Source organism: Geospiza fortis, unplaced genomic scaffold, assembly GCF_000277835.1.
Source record: "Geospiza fortis unplaced genomic scaffold, GeoFor_1.0 scaffold237, whole genome shotgun sequence".
NCBI classification, from domain to species: Eukaryota; Metazoa; Chordata; class Aves; order Passeriformes; family Thraupidae; genus Geospiza; species Geospiza fortis.
This window is the reverse complement of record NW_005054319.1, coordinates 3,206,852-3,220,046: the sequence shown is the minus strand read 5'-3', so window position 1 is coordinate 3,220,046 and position 13,195 is coordinate 3,206,852. Positions and strand designations below refer to the sequence as shown.

Below are 13,195 nucleotides of genomic sequence, written 5' to 3'. Positions count from 1 at the left end.
GAATAGCTCAAGCAGCCCTAAGGTTTCCAGTTTCCATTGTGTGAATCACAGCAGCTGCTGAGCAGGAATAAAGGAGGTCCTTGGTCATCAGCAGTGGGCTGATTTAGCTGGTTGGGATGGAGTAGGTGTAAAGTGCAGGATGCCACAGGAGGCCTTCAGCCCAGTGAATCTTGACTGTGCTCAGTGCACTGCTCTGCTGGAGCAGCACTTTGAATAAAGCAGTTTGTGGTACCCAGGTGCCATCCCATATGCTGGATTCAAGGGTCCAGTGGACTTGTAGCTCAGGAAAGAGGACAAACATGGGCTTGTTTATTAACCTGTGATGGGTTTTCTGTCCCCAAAAGTCTGGATCAAATTCATTAAGGGGGTCATGTTTGCCCATTAAGCCATGTGTTTTCCCTTCCCCAGCTCAGAGGTGACACTGCAGGTAGCAGCAGACTGCCCATGCTCCTCTCTTCTGCTCTGGAGGATGACGAGGGCACTGTGTGGACACAACCTGGGTGATTTTTCTCCAGACACAGCCCTCACCTTTCCTGACCTCACCCCTCAATACCCACCAATTTTTGGAATATTAGTGGCACATGCAAATGGGGATTGAGCCAGCCCTTGGTAACACGTGTGTGAACATTGCTCCTTGGGCACATCCACCAGGGAGGGACAGATGCAGCCTGTGCCCATCCCTGTCCCTGCAGACAGCAGTGCCCAGGCAGGGCCCAGAGGGGCAGAGGTGATGCCCAACCAAGCCATCCCTTGAGGTTTGCACAAAGAGCAGTGGCTGTAGCACTTTGTACCACATGGCTGCTGAGTACTGATCTTTGCTCACCTCCCCAGCAGTCCAGAGCTCAGCTGCACTGTCTGTGCAGGAGGAGAGGTCTGCAGCAAACCCAGCAGTGCTTGAGCCATGAAGTCTGTCCCTCCTGCAGAGCAGGGGGATGGCTGAGGTGGATTAGGGACATAGAAATTGGTGGGGGAAAAACGGGAGGAATAAGCAAAAAATAGTAGTTTAGTGCTCACTCTTCACTTGATGTTCTGGGCTTGGTGTTCGCTTGTGCTTCTGGGCACGTGGCTTCACCTCTCCCTGCTTCAGCTGGCCTAGCAGCAAAGAATTATTATCACAAAAAATGGGAGTGAGATCCTGACCCTGGTGACGTCAGTGGAAGTTTCTGCCATTGACTTCCCTGGGGCCATGATTTCACCTAATGTGTCATACAGATGTGTCCTGGGGTTTCCATTAATTCTGATCTTGATGGAGCTTTCTGATCAATGGGGGGAAAGGGCCATGGGAGCACAGAGGAAGATTTATGGTTGCTATTAGCAAGTCCCTTTGGGATTGTCTCTGTTAATGTTTGAACAAGGCTCTTAAGAGCATGGTAGGGCCTCTTATGCCTCTAACAAAAACACAGAGCCATGGTTTCTAGCAATGAATCAGGATAATTTCCATAAATTAAACCAGGAGGTGTATTTGGTATTGTTGTTGGCCGCTATGGGAACTGATAGGGAATGACTCCTACACATAAATCCCAGTCTAAAATCAAGTATATGGAAGTGGAAAGGGACTTTTGCCAATATAGAGATGCCAGGATCTGAATTTTGGTGTTAGGATACTCTGCCTGATCCTGTGGGGTTTCAGGAGCTTTGTCAGCTTGCAAAGAAATAAAGAGCATATTGCTAATACACATTTTTAATTTATTTTTTGCACAATGCAACTTCTCTTAGGTTGCAAATTCTTTAGATGTTTAAAAATACATGTTTTAAAGTAATTCCTGCCAGTTTTCAGCTTTACTGCAGAGCAGCAGAGGGATTCAAAAGCATGTAAGCTGATTAATAAAGAGTAATATATTTGACCAAAGGACATTTATAGGGCTGTTACATTCTTTGCATATTCCTGCTTATCTCCTAATTAGCCTTGGGTTTTTTTCCCTTATGGTCAATTTTTGCTGGGCTGTTTTTTTCTTTTCAAGGCAGCTGGAAAGATGTCAAGTTAGGAGTATAAAATAAATTGAAACCTTGATAATGCCTGGTCTTCAGGCTCCTTTTAGCAAGCAGGACAATTAAATATACAGGGTTACATGCATTAGGTGAAATGGGATATGGCTTTATCCAGTTTCTTCCCAGTGTTCAGATTTACTTTGGCTCTAATAGAATTAGATGATTTGCCTGATACCTGCAGTAATTAGATCCAAACTGCAGCAAAGCAGCATTCTTGGCCACGCTGTGATTTCTCTGCTCACCCTGCATTGTTTATGGGTGGGAGTGGGGAGCAGATTGATCCCCCACATCTGCCAGGGCCACTCACACGACTCTGCCATGTGCAGTGGTATTTTAAAATGAAAACGGTGACAGAAGCAATTCCCAGGAGCGGGGAGCACCAAGGTGACATTTTCTTGATGTTAAAGTTTAAATGGAACAAATCCCTGGATGGGAGGGAGCATCCCATCCAGCTCCCACAGTGACACCTAGAGCTGGCCTGGGAAAGGACAGGGTTACCCAGGCCTGGGCTGGGCATCTTTCTGTGCCCTGCATCTATATATACACATATTTCCTATTCATTTTGTTCAGCATAAAGGGATAGCTCTTAATTTGATTTAATTCACCGAAAATTTCCTCTTGCCATAAATAGGAGCCTAGAGAGAATTGTTTTTCCACTGAGCACTGAAGCCTGGCTTTCAGAAGCACATGCACAGGCAATTGCACATTTCCTTTGCCTTTCATAGCTGCTTATTGCATGCATAAATAACCATAGTTAGCTATTTTCTTGCATATTTACAAGATGTCTGTGCATAATTGTGGCAGCACTATCAGCAGTTTAGCACCAGCTCTGGCATGGGGCATTGGAGGGGCACTGTGGGCTTGTTCTTGCTGTCCAGAGGAGATTCCCTGGGAGCAGAATAGATTTTGTAATTCCTCTGAGGAGCTGGGACTTATTGTTTGATTCTTTAATTCTGTGTTTGTAAAGAGAACTGACTACCTGGCTGAGGTAATTTGTGAATCTGTGATGCCTTCAGTTTGTGCAGGCAGTAATTAGAAAGCAAGTGTGTGAGATTACTCACACTGGGAACAAAAGCTGCAATTACCTGAGGTGGACTCTGCCTCAAGGCAGGGAAAGAAAAGAGAAAAGGGAATGACAAGACTCTAAATATTGAACATAAATTCTGGCTCTAAAGAAAATCGTGAACATCTTGTCCAAAGGAAAGGAAGAAGTGCTTTTGAGAACTTGTGAAAAACAATGAAATGTAGCATCTTTGATTTGCAGTGTAAGGAAACAATGAATCTGCCAGAAGTCAACAGATTGATTTAATGTACAATTCCAGATGAAAGGAGGGGACTTAAAATGTACAGCAAAGCCTTAGAATAATTTCACACATCTCTTCCCCTGCAGAAATCTTTTACTTTCTCCACTAAAAGTCCAAAAAGTCCTTTAGAAAAAAAAACAAGTTAGCAGAATTAGTCCTGGCCAAGCAAGGACAAACTAAGAGATGATGAGGGCTTGAATTTATTTTTAAATATGTTCTTTACAGCTTGTACAGGGCCATGTCTCCAGCCTGGGGCAGAGCATTACTTGTTAAAGCCAATCAACATGTTTATGTTAGATTTAAGCTTGATCTATAAATAGGAATCCAGAATGGATCTGAGCATCCTCTGTTTCAGATGTTAACTGCATCCCAGGCTGTGACTGTATCTCACTTCTCAGGCATTAGCTCTGCATAATTAAATACATTTTAAAATGTTTGTTGGATGCTGACCAAAAGAATCAGGAAAAGTTCAGAGATCCTGTTGGGACTCTCCCTCTCTCTCCACCAGAAAACCATATGGCTTGGGCAGGCTGGTAGCATCAGGGCTGCCATGGAGCAAAGCAGAGGGGCTGGAAAGCCAGAGCAGTTGGAATTCCAAATCCCTCTGGGCAGCATTGTGAGTGCCAGGCAGCAGCCAGGGACCCTGTAGCATACAGCTTGAAAAGATGAGAGATGATATCTGGGACACCTTTTGTATTGGATGGGTCTGTGGCACAGGCAGGGAGCCCAGGGCTTGTGTTGGTGAGGTGACAAGGTGGGGCAGTCACACATGGCAGCTGGCCATGGCAGCAGGCTCAGGGAAGGAAATGGAGCAGGGGCTTTTGCAGGCTTGGTCCAAAGGCTGCCAGAGAAAACAGAAGGAATCCCACCTATTTCACTCATCTTTGGACAAGACTCTAATCCCAAACATTCAAGCAAAAAGATATCTCAGGGAATTTTTTGCAAAGCCTCCTGAAGTTAGGAAGATTTCTGATCACACCCTAGAGCCCTTACACTGGGTTAACAGGAAAGGTTAATGCTGCTTTCCATTTCCTTCTACTTTGGAGGGAAAAGAGAGGCTTTGAATTGCCTGAAGATGAAAAGTAATGATGGCATTGGGATTTGTTTTTAGCAGTGTGCCAGTACATCCAGGAGCTGTGTGAGACTTGATTTGAAGTACCTGCTGTGAGCTAGCAGGTTTATAAAACCTTTACAGAGCTGTTTGTGACCTATGGTGTTACAGTATATTAAAATACTTCAAAAAAATAAAAGGTGAATTTAGAATGTGTCTAGTGGCTCCTTTGGAGTCAGCACAGCCTTGTGTTGCGAGGCTTTTGTAAAAATCCCTGGAGCTGCTGATGACAGATGTGGCAGATTGCAGTGGTGCAGCATCCTGCACTCCTTGGAAAATGGGATGTGCTGCTCCTGGGTGCTGCACATTCTTCAGGAATGGCCCTGTGGGCAGCAGATAAAGGCACCAGGATGTCTCCAGATGAGCCAATGATGTTTGTTTGGGACAAAACCCCAGAAGATGACAGGCCACAGTGGCCAGAGGGACATGTTTAGGAAAGGGAGGAGCACAGCTCAGAAAAGGAGAGGGGAGCTATTGTGCAGATGTGATGCTAAATTAGGAGAGGGGAAGTGATCTGACCTAGAGTGGAGAGAGATCTGCTCTTCTCTGGCATTGCCACCCCCTAAATTTGGGCACCCTGGGCTGCTGCAAGGCTGGAGTTTGCAGATACAGCAAGGGTCTTGTCGAGCTCAAAAGAACAGTCCAAGCTTAGGTGTTCCCCTCTCTGCAGGGATTACAACGTCAAAATCCAGCCTGGATGTGGAGGGTGGCCTTGCCTCACCCCCAGCCTGGCCAGCACAGATGTGGCACTGGAAGAGCAAAGTGGGAAGAGCTGCAGTGAGTCTGGGCAATGGGGGAAGCCAAGGGGCAGCTCTGGCACTGGGGGAAGCCAAGGGGCACCTCTGGCAATGGGGGGAAGCCAAAGGGCAGCTCTGGCATTGAGGGGAAGCCAAGGGGCAGCTCTGGCACTGGGGGAAGCCAAGGGGCACCTCTGGCACTGGGGCATTTCCCTGCTCCATGTGGGTTCCACCCTGTCCTGCCCTAAAGCACAATGGGACACAATCCCCACCAGTGTTCCCCTCTGGTTTCAGAGCTCCAAAGCATCAGTGGAGGAGCCAGCAAAACTTGTGTTGGGGTGAGGCTACTGGTCCAAGCAATTAAGGCAATACAATAAGATGGGTCTGAAAAGATGAGGGAGATGCTTTTGTCTTAGTTCAGCTCAGTTCCTTCTGACAGGAAACCAGGCTTTTGTGTCTTATGGAAGAATTATTCGGAATTGTTAATCTTCTTCATGCATTTCCCTGCTTGGTGATGACATCCTTGCTGTTGAGTTTGGCTGCTAACAAAATCATTATCTGTTGAGTGGCTTTAATTAGCTGAGAAACCAGTCCTTTTATCTGTGCCTAGAGAAGGGTGTGCTGGAACTTCCTTTTTTCCCTTCTTTGCATTTCTGTGGTGGCAGGGGGGTTACATTAGTGGATTTTAAGGTCCCTTCCAACCCAGACCATTCTGCGGTTCCATGTTTCTAGCTCCAGCTGCCCACACTAACCAGGGCTGCTTCCAGGCAGCACAGATGGCCCCAGGGCAGCACAGACAAGGTTTGGGCTGGAAAGTTTCTGCTTCTCATTGTCCTCAGGCTCTGAGCTGGGCATGAAAAAGCCTCGTGCTCCTCCTGCCCTCAGGTGCAGCTCAACTGACCTGTCCTGCACAGGGGAGGGAGTTTAATCCAGGAAATCCCTCTGCTTCTGCTTTACCTGGTCAGTGCAAATTGCTTAATGCCCTTTAATATCTAATTATTTATTTGTTCCTGTGGGATAAAGTGGAAAGGCAAGAGAAGGCTGGGATCAGCAAAACAGCAGGAGAGGAGGGATTTTATTCTAGGAGAAGTGTAATTACACTGACCAGATTTGCATAGCATTTTGTTGCAAAAATATAGGTTACAAGTGCTGAAAGAGAGCTGATGACCTATCAGTGATAAGGCACAGAGATGAGTAATTAAAAAGACGTGCAGCTAATGGCATTGGTTAGAGAAAAAACATGTACAGCTGCATAGGTGGAACAAGGGCAACCCTCAGCCAGGATTTACAGAGCAAGATAACTTGACATTTACGCAGTTCTCCAGTTGACATGGCTTTTGTCAGAGCTGCAAAGAAAGGGATCTGATGATTCCTAGACAGCATCTTTAAGACTGACTCATCCACACAGCCCTGCTGGCCTTCCCAGCACAGAGGTGCATTTAGGAGTCAGGCTATAGGTCATTTCATTTATTAGGAAGCTTGTGATTCCTAATAGATCAGAAAAGCAGCTGTTTTCTGAAGTATATGTTTATCTTTTTTAAGCAGCCTTACCACCAAGTAAAGTGCATTTTTATGAATTTTATATATATTACTAAAAAAAATCCAAATTTTAAAAACACTATAATCCAGCTGTTATTGTGACATTGTCCAAGTTTTTCAGAATAGTATGAATGAGTATCAAATTCCCATTAGCTCCCAGCTGGCAGATGAGCAAAGCCACTGTCCTTGTCACCTTCACTGTCCTCTTGTGCCCTCCCAGCCAGGCCAGGCTGCTCTGCACAGCTCTGCTCTCATGTATGAACCACCTTGGGATCCCTGGAAGGTGATGGCTGGGCTTGGCTACATTTCCGTTGTGCACAGAGGAGGGGAATTTACATATCTCTGCTGCTCAGGAACAGTTATTAAAATCACAGCAGAGATCAGAGATTGCTACAGTATCTGCTCACACTTTTAATTAAGGAGCTGTCTGCTGTGCACTGGGCTGTACATCCCAGCTGCAGCTGTCTCTGAGAGAACCCCATCTCCTTTCCCAGTGTGACTCCCTTGTTAAAAGGGACTCCAAAAGCAAGAGATGGAGAAAACAAGGCTCCAATTGTCTGCTCCTCTGGGTGCTGTTCATCTGGGGTGCTTATGGAGCCCATGATGGCCAGAAAAAGGCAAAAATTGTCAGGAAATACAATTCATGTTTAGTCCTGGTCAGCACTCAAAGCCCTTCCCTGTACTCAGCTGGGATGACCCTGATCACTCTGATACCACAGTGCTGAACTGATACAGAGAAAACCAGATATGATTTGGTTTCCAGGAAAATGAGTGCCAGTAGATCCATGTCTCATTTTAAATCTGTTTTGTGTTTTTCCTCCACAGCAATGAAATCAGGAGGCACCCAGCTGAAGCTGATCATGACATTCCAGAACTATGGACAAGCATTGTTTAAACCAATGAAGTAAGTTTAAAAAGTCTGTGATTTAAAGTGGAATTGTGGTGGAGCAGCCATTTTCTCCGCTGTTAAATTTTGCTGTAGGATCTCCCAAGGTTAATGTGTCTGGTTCCTGAGCCTTGCTGCTGAGCCTGGAGCTTCAGGGTCTGTTGATCCCTTGTCCTGCTAGGCTGGTGTTGGGAAGAGATGCTGAGGAGGCTTCAGAGACATTACAGTCTTCCCAGGAATGTTATTCACTCAGATCTCTGTGAAATCTCCTGTCATAAATACAGGATGTTTTCAGCATTTCTATCTGATGTAAACTTATTCCACAGGTCTGAGCTTTATCTAGTGTCAGTGCTCCTCTGGAGCATGGCCAGACAAGAGAGATGATTCAGAACAGCTTTGGGAAGAACTAAAGAGTATTTGTCTGATAAATTAGAATTTAATCAGTTGATTTATTGCTGTTTGCATTAAAGAGTTGTATTAGTCATTTCATTGGGTCTATGCTGAGTCTGTGAAAATGAATTTATCCAAGAGTGGTACTGCAAGGTAATGACTCTGGAGAGAAAGGGAAGGACTAGGATTATGCAGCCTTGATTTGTGCCTGCCTGGATCCCATTGAGATGAGAGAAGTTATTGAGATACAAAACAGACTCCTGAATCCTGTCCTGTGTGTTTGTGTTGTAAGAAGGAAAATGACTCTGTGCTCGTTGTAGAGGGTTTAGCAAAGACACTCAGGGCTGCAAAGTGTTTAATGGAGCTGTTCAGGATCTGTGTCAAGGGTACCACTGGAATCATAAATTCATTTCCTTTTTTTGTTCCCACTGTAGGGAGGTTCAGTTAATTTCCTCTAAGATGATCCATAGAAGACTAAAGTAGCTGAGAATGGGAGGTTTGGAATATGTGTTAGAGCTGTGTTAGAGCTGTAGTGGGGAGCACAGCTCAGGGGGGAGCTGCTGGTTAAAGACTGAGAGATTCCCTGTTCCATGACAGATTTTGCTGTAGATTGACTTCAGACAAGTACGGATTTGACTTGGATTTTATTTGACTGCCGGAAGGGTCAAAAAATTGGTCTGACCTTCCTTCAACCCAAGTTTGAGCAGGAACTTTCCCTATGTGCCTCTATCCTGGGAATCACAAGAAAATCCTATGAACTTCCAGAGAGCACAAGGCATTTCTGCAAAGGCCAAATGCCTCTGTGTCATTTCCCAAATGGCACACAAATCTCTCCACATTTCTAGGGGATTGCTGGCTGCCTGGGAGAGGCTGGAGGAAGCACAGATGATACTGGCAACTCAGAGGGAAGGTGGTAGCAGAGAGCATCTGCTCCAGCACCTGCCCTTCCTCTCCCTGTGCTCTCCCTGAGGGTTTAGATCACCAGGTCATGAGCCCATCCCCTTTATCTGCAGGTTGGATACCTATAGGCACAATTCCTAATCATGACTTGTCCCACATGCAAAATCAAGAGCCAGGGGGATCCAGGCCGTCTTTGAGTATTTGGCAGAGTCGTGGTTGCACTGTTGGATTTTCATATAGTGTTGGCTTTTCACATGCTCCTTCTGCATCTCCTCAGATGCAGATAATCTCAGCCTTTGTCATTGGTATGACATTGTGATTCTGGGAGTGCTAATGAGGTCAAATCAAAATACTGCACCATGCACAGCCCCAGCACGATGATGGATGACAACAGAGGTGTAGCCAGGTTCCTGTATAGAAGCAATTGCTAACACCCACTGGAACAATAACAGAAAAGGACGATGTCTTAATCATTCCCTTGGCTTGATTTGAGGGGAAGCAACCCCTTCTTTTCTCACTGCTCTTTGCACTGCATGAACCCCTGGAAGGAGCATTCAGCAGCTGCTTTTCCAGGCAGCACACCTTCCAGGAGCAGCACTGCTGCAATTGTGCTGAGTGTGGCTGAACACATTAGTGATTTGGAATGAGGGTGTTTGCAAGCATTTGTCTTCACTCTGATAACAGGGAACAGGGAGCCAGATGCTCAGCTAGCATAAATCTTCCTAGCTTCTTTGGCATCTGGTCCCACTGGCCTCTTTCTCCACCTTATGGACTGTGGTTGATGAAGTTCTTGGAGAGGTTTGCAGCATCATTTCTTTATACAGAAATAAGCAGCCTAGAATGAAATAAAGAAAATACAAAAACTAAAAAACAGGCTTTAAATCTATGAGGCCTATGCTTGTAGGATCTTCTTAAGGTCCTTGACAACTTCCATGATGTTTCTTGTGCTTCCCCTTTTCTGTAGGGTACCCTTTTTATCCAGGCCTCGCAAAGCTGGAGGTTTCTTCCCGGGACAGGAGGCTGTAGGTAGCTCAGAGACATTTCTGCTCATCAGGGCTGGCAGACAGTTTTTGTCTAAGTAGTTTAATTTGAGAGCCATAAAATGTCATCCTGGTGGCTACTTCTGAGATGAGCTCATTGGAGGAAGCCGTTGGGGGGCTGTCTCCACCTGGTGCATCCTACATTTCATTTGTTTCTGTGTTATCAGCTCTGTGGATTTTCAAAGCAGCAGAAATTACACTTTTTTTTTCCTCATGACTTGACAAGCCTCTTCAGACAAGCAACCTCCTTCTTGAACCCCAGGTAACACAGCTATTAGATAGGGCTGAGTGCAGGATTTCAAGCCTGATCCCAAGGAATATTGATAATCCAGAGTTTCCCATCCTGTCTGAGATCTCAAATACTGAAAGCTGATGCTGTGAGGTACATGGAGGGTATTCTGTAGACACGAGGCCAGTCCCAGGCTCTGCTTGGATTTGATTTGCTGGAATTGCCTGGAAAGCTGGTTTTGCCGCACACAGCTGCACTCAGTGTCTTCCAAACTGAGTTAATATCTGTTGGAGTGGGACTGCAGCAGATAGCAGAGACCATGCCAGCCCTTCCCTGACAGAGCTGGGCATCTGCTCATGGGAGGGGAGCTCTCCAGACCTTTGGCAGTGCCTTCCCCAGGGCAGCCACAGCAAAATGTGCTCCCTGGAAAACTGCTGAACGCACTGCAGAACTCCTCCGACTGGCTCTGCCCTTTCCCAGCCTCCCAGTTCCACGCTGGATTTATCCAGGGAGCAAGCCAGCTCTGGAAAAACCCAGGCAGAATTTGGAAATGGGGAAGTGAGAATCAGCCTTTGGCATCTTTTGTGCTCTGTGTTTGACATTAACTGACAGCTCTTCATCTGGTCATTGATTCAGGCTAGTGGAGCAAATGAGGGAAGTGTAGCAGTCAGGGAAATGTGATAGCAGTAAATAAAGCCTGATCAGCTGCAATTATTTTATTTATCCATGGCTCTGCATCTTCATTTCTGAAATAATTGCCCATAAAGCATTGCAGAAGAAGCCAAATCTATTTATAAATCCTATGGCCCAGTAATAATAATTCCAAATGCATGATAGAAAAAGCACGTATTTGCTGAAACTCCAGGGAAGATTTAATGTATTTGCAATGCGTCTTACAGTTAATGTGTACTTTTATTTAGCTCATAACAGTTCAATCATACAAAATTATTACCATATGGGACAGGAAAAAAATAGCAACCTCCCCTCCTCCCATGATTAGTGTATCTAACTGTACTAGTACTGTACATACAACATAATAAAATTTATTTCCATGACTGCTGATATCTGCAGTTGCAGCTTTCTGTATGACTTATCAGGTAGGGATGGGTAAAGCCATAAATGTCAAAAGATTTTTGGCTCACTTGTCCAAAAGGAGCATTTGTAGCTTTGTAGTTTTATTTGGTTTCCCTTTGTTTCTGCTGGCTCGTGGAGTTAAATAGCTGGCTCAGCCACAAAACCAACACACAATTTTTTTTCCTCCCAAGGCTTTATTCTTGAAGAGGGAAATTCTGCTCCAGCAGAGCCAGCATTAGGATTCCTATTGCACACGCTGGTGCCAGGATTTTGAGAGAGGTTTTTACAGCTCCTTATGGAAAAGCCAAATAGGATCAGATAGAAAATTATACCTTGTTATTGGAGTTGTGAGAAAAGTGTCCTGTGGTCTGTGTTTAGGAATGACATCTCTCATTCCCATTTTTATAGACTGCATTGTACAAATGTGTGCAAGGGGTATTCGTTATAAAATCTTTGAGGCTTATTTGTTCCAATCAAAGAAATACTACTGTATCTAGTGAACTCAGTTTTGACTGAACACATAAAAGCCAGTTCTGCTCCAACTTTAGATTTTACTTGATATTTTTAACATCTTCTTTCTTTTCTTCTGATTTTACAAGTCACAGTACAGGATTAGAAAGAGCCACATGACTTTTCTTCCAGTAGATGAAGTTTGCAGTTCAAGTCTTTAATAAAGCAGAGCCAATTAGTCTCAGGGGAATAGCAGGCCAGAAGAGGATTTTGGGATGGTAAAATCCAGTCCCCTTGAATCATGAGCATTCATTAACTGATCAAACACTGCTGACTGTGTTATTTGTAGCTTTGACTCTCACTGTCCCTCCTGAAACTTACTGCTGTGGAAATAATACTGCCCATGGGAGCATCTCCACGTTCCTGCAGCCTTCAGAGCCCTGACCCATCCCAGTGCCAGCCACCAAACTGGCTGGTAGCCGCAGTCTGGGGCAAACTGCTTCTCTGCTGAAACAAGCACAGCCACCTTTCAGTTCTGTAACGTTCCTGTAGCTGTCTCATGGCTCAAAGAGACAGCTGGGCTGAGATCAAGCAGCCAAGGTCATGGAAAAGCTAATGCTGTCCCTCAGGGGTGTGGATGTGACACCTGGGGATGTGGTTTAGTGGTCAACATTGTGTGCTGGGTGTTGATTTGGAAGTTGGGCTTGGCAGTGATGTGATAGTGGTTGGACTCAATGATCTTAGAGGTCTTTCCCAGCTTAAATGAGAATATTATTCTGTGATTTTTGTTTCAATTGGCAAAGCACAGCTTTTCACTGGCTTTTAGATATCAACCTTAGAGTGACAAAGGATTAGCAACATTCTTCAAGTTTCTCTTTGATTTCCTTTTAGGACTGTTCAGCAAATAATGCATCCTTTGATAGGGATATTAAATAGTGCAAACAATCCCTGTAACACAAACAACTGTTAATCACTTTCATTTCCCACAGTTCTATTCCCTGTCTGAAGTTGTGACTATTGTACCTGGGAAGTGCAGCCTCCAGGCTTGATTTTCATATCAATTAGGGTGGTGTAATCCTTCTGCACTGGTGGCACTGCTTCCAAGCCAGAGGAGTTGAAATGAACTCCAGGATGGAGGCTGCTGAAAGATTGCTTTCCTTATTACATTGCATCTCATGCTGTTTTGAGGAAATACGTTTTGCCAACCTGTTACATGTGAGCTGGCAGGCATCCAGTACAAACATACTGTTATAAGTCAACATAGCAATTAAATCAAATTGCAGTGTTTTCTCTGAGCAGCTAGAGAAGTGAGATGTGCATCCAGGAGCTGCCTTGCTAGGAGCCTTGCAGGATTAGCACTTTGGCACTCTGGAATGTGCTGTGTGACACCCAGCTGATGGTCACTGGTCAGAGTACAGCCTAGCCGCTGAGGTCTGTCCCTGGGCTAAGCTGTGTCACTGTGCCAGTCACTGCCTCTGTGCAAGGTGGGTTACTGGAGAGCTGAGGTTCAATGAACTGCTTGGAAAGGTTGAAAGTGGTAATCCCA

At 45.2% G+C, this 13,195-nt stretch overlaps 1 protein-coding gene across 1 annotated transcript in view; it reads left to right on the top strand.

The window, feature by feature from the left end:
- Positions 1 to 13,195, top strand: part of FAM20C (FAM20C golgi associated secretory pathway kinase) — a 57,457-nt gene that overhangs the window by 4,372 nt on the left and 39,890 nt on the right. The window contains exon 4 of the mRNA XM_005420464.2: positions 7,506 to 7,584. Coding sequence (XP_005420521.1) covers positions 7,506 to 7,584 — 79 coding nt within the window. The remainder of the gene's footprint in view (positions 1 to 7,505; positions 7,585 to 13,195) is intronic.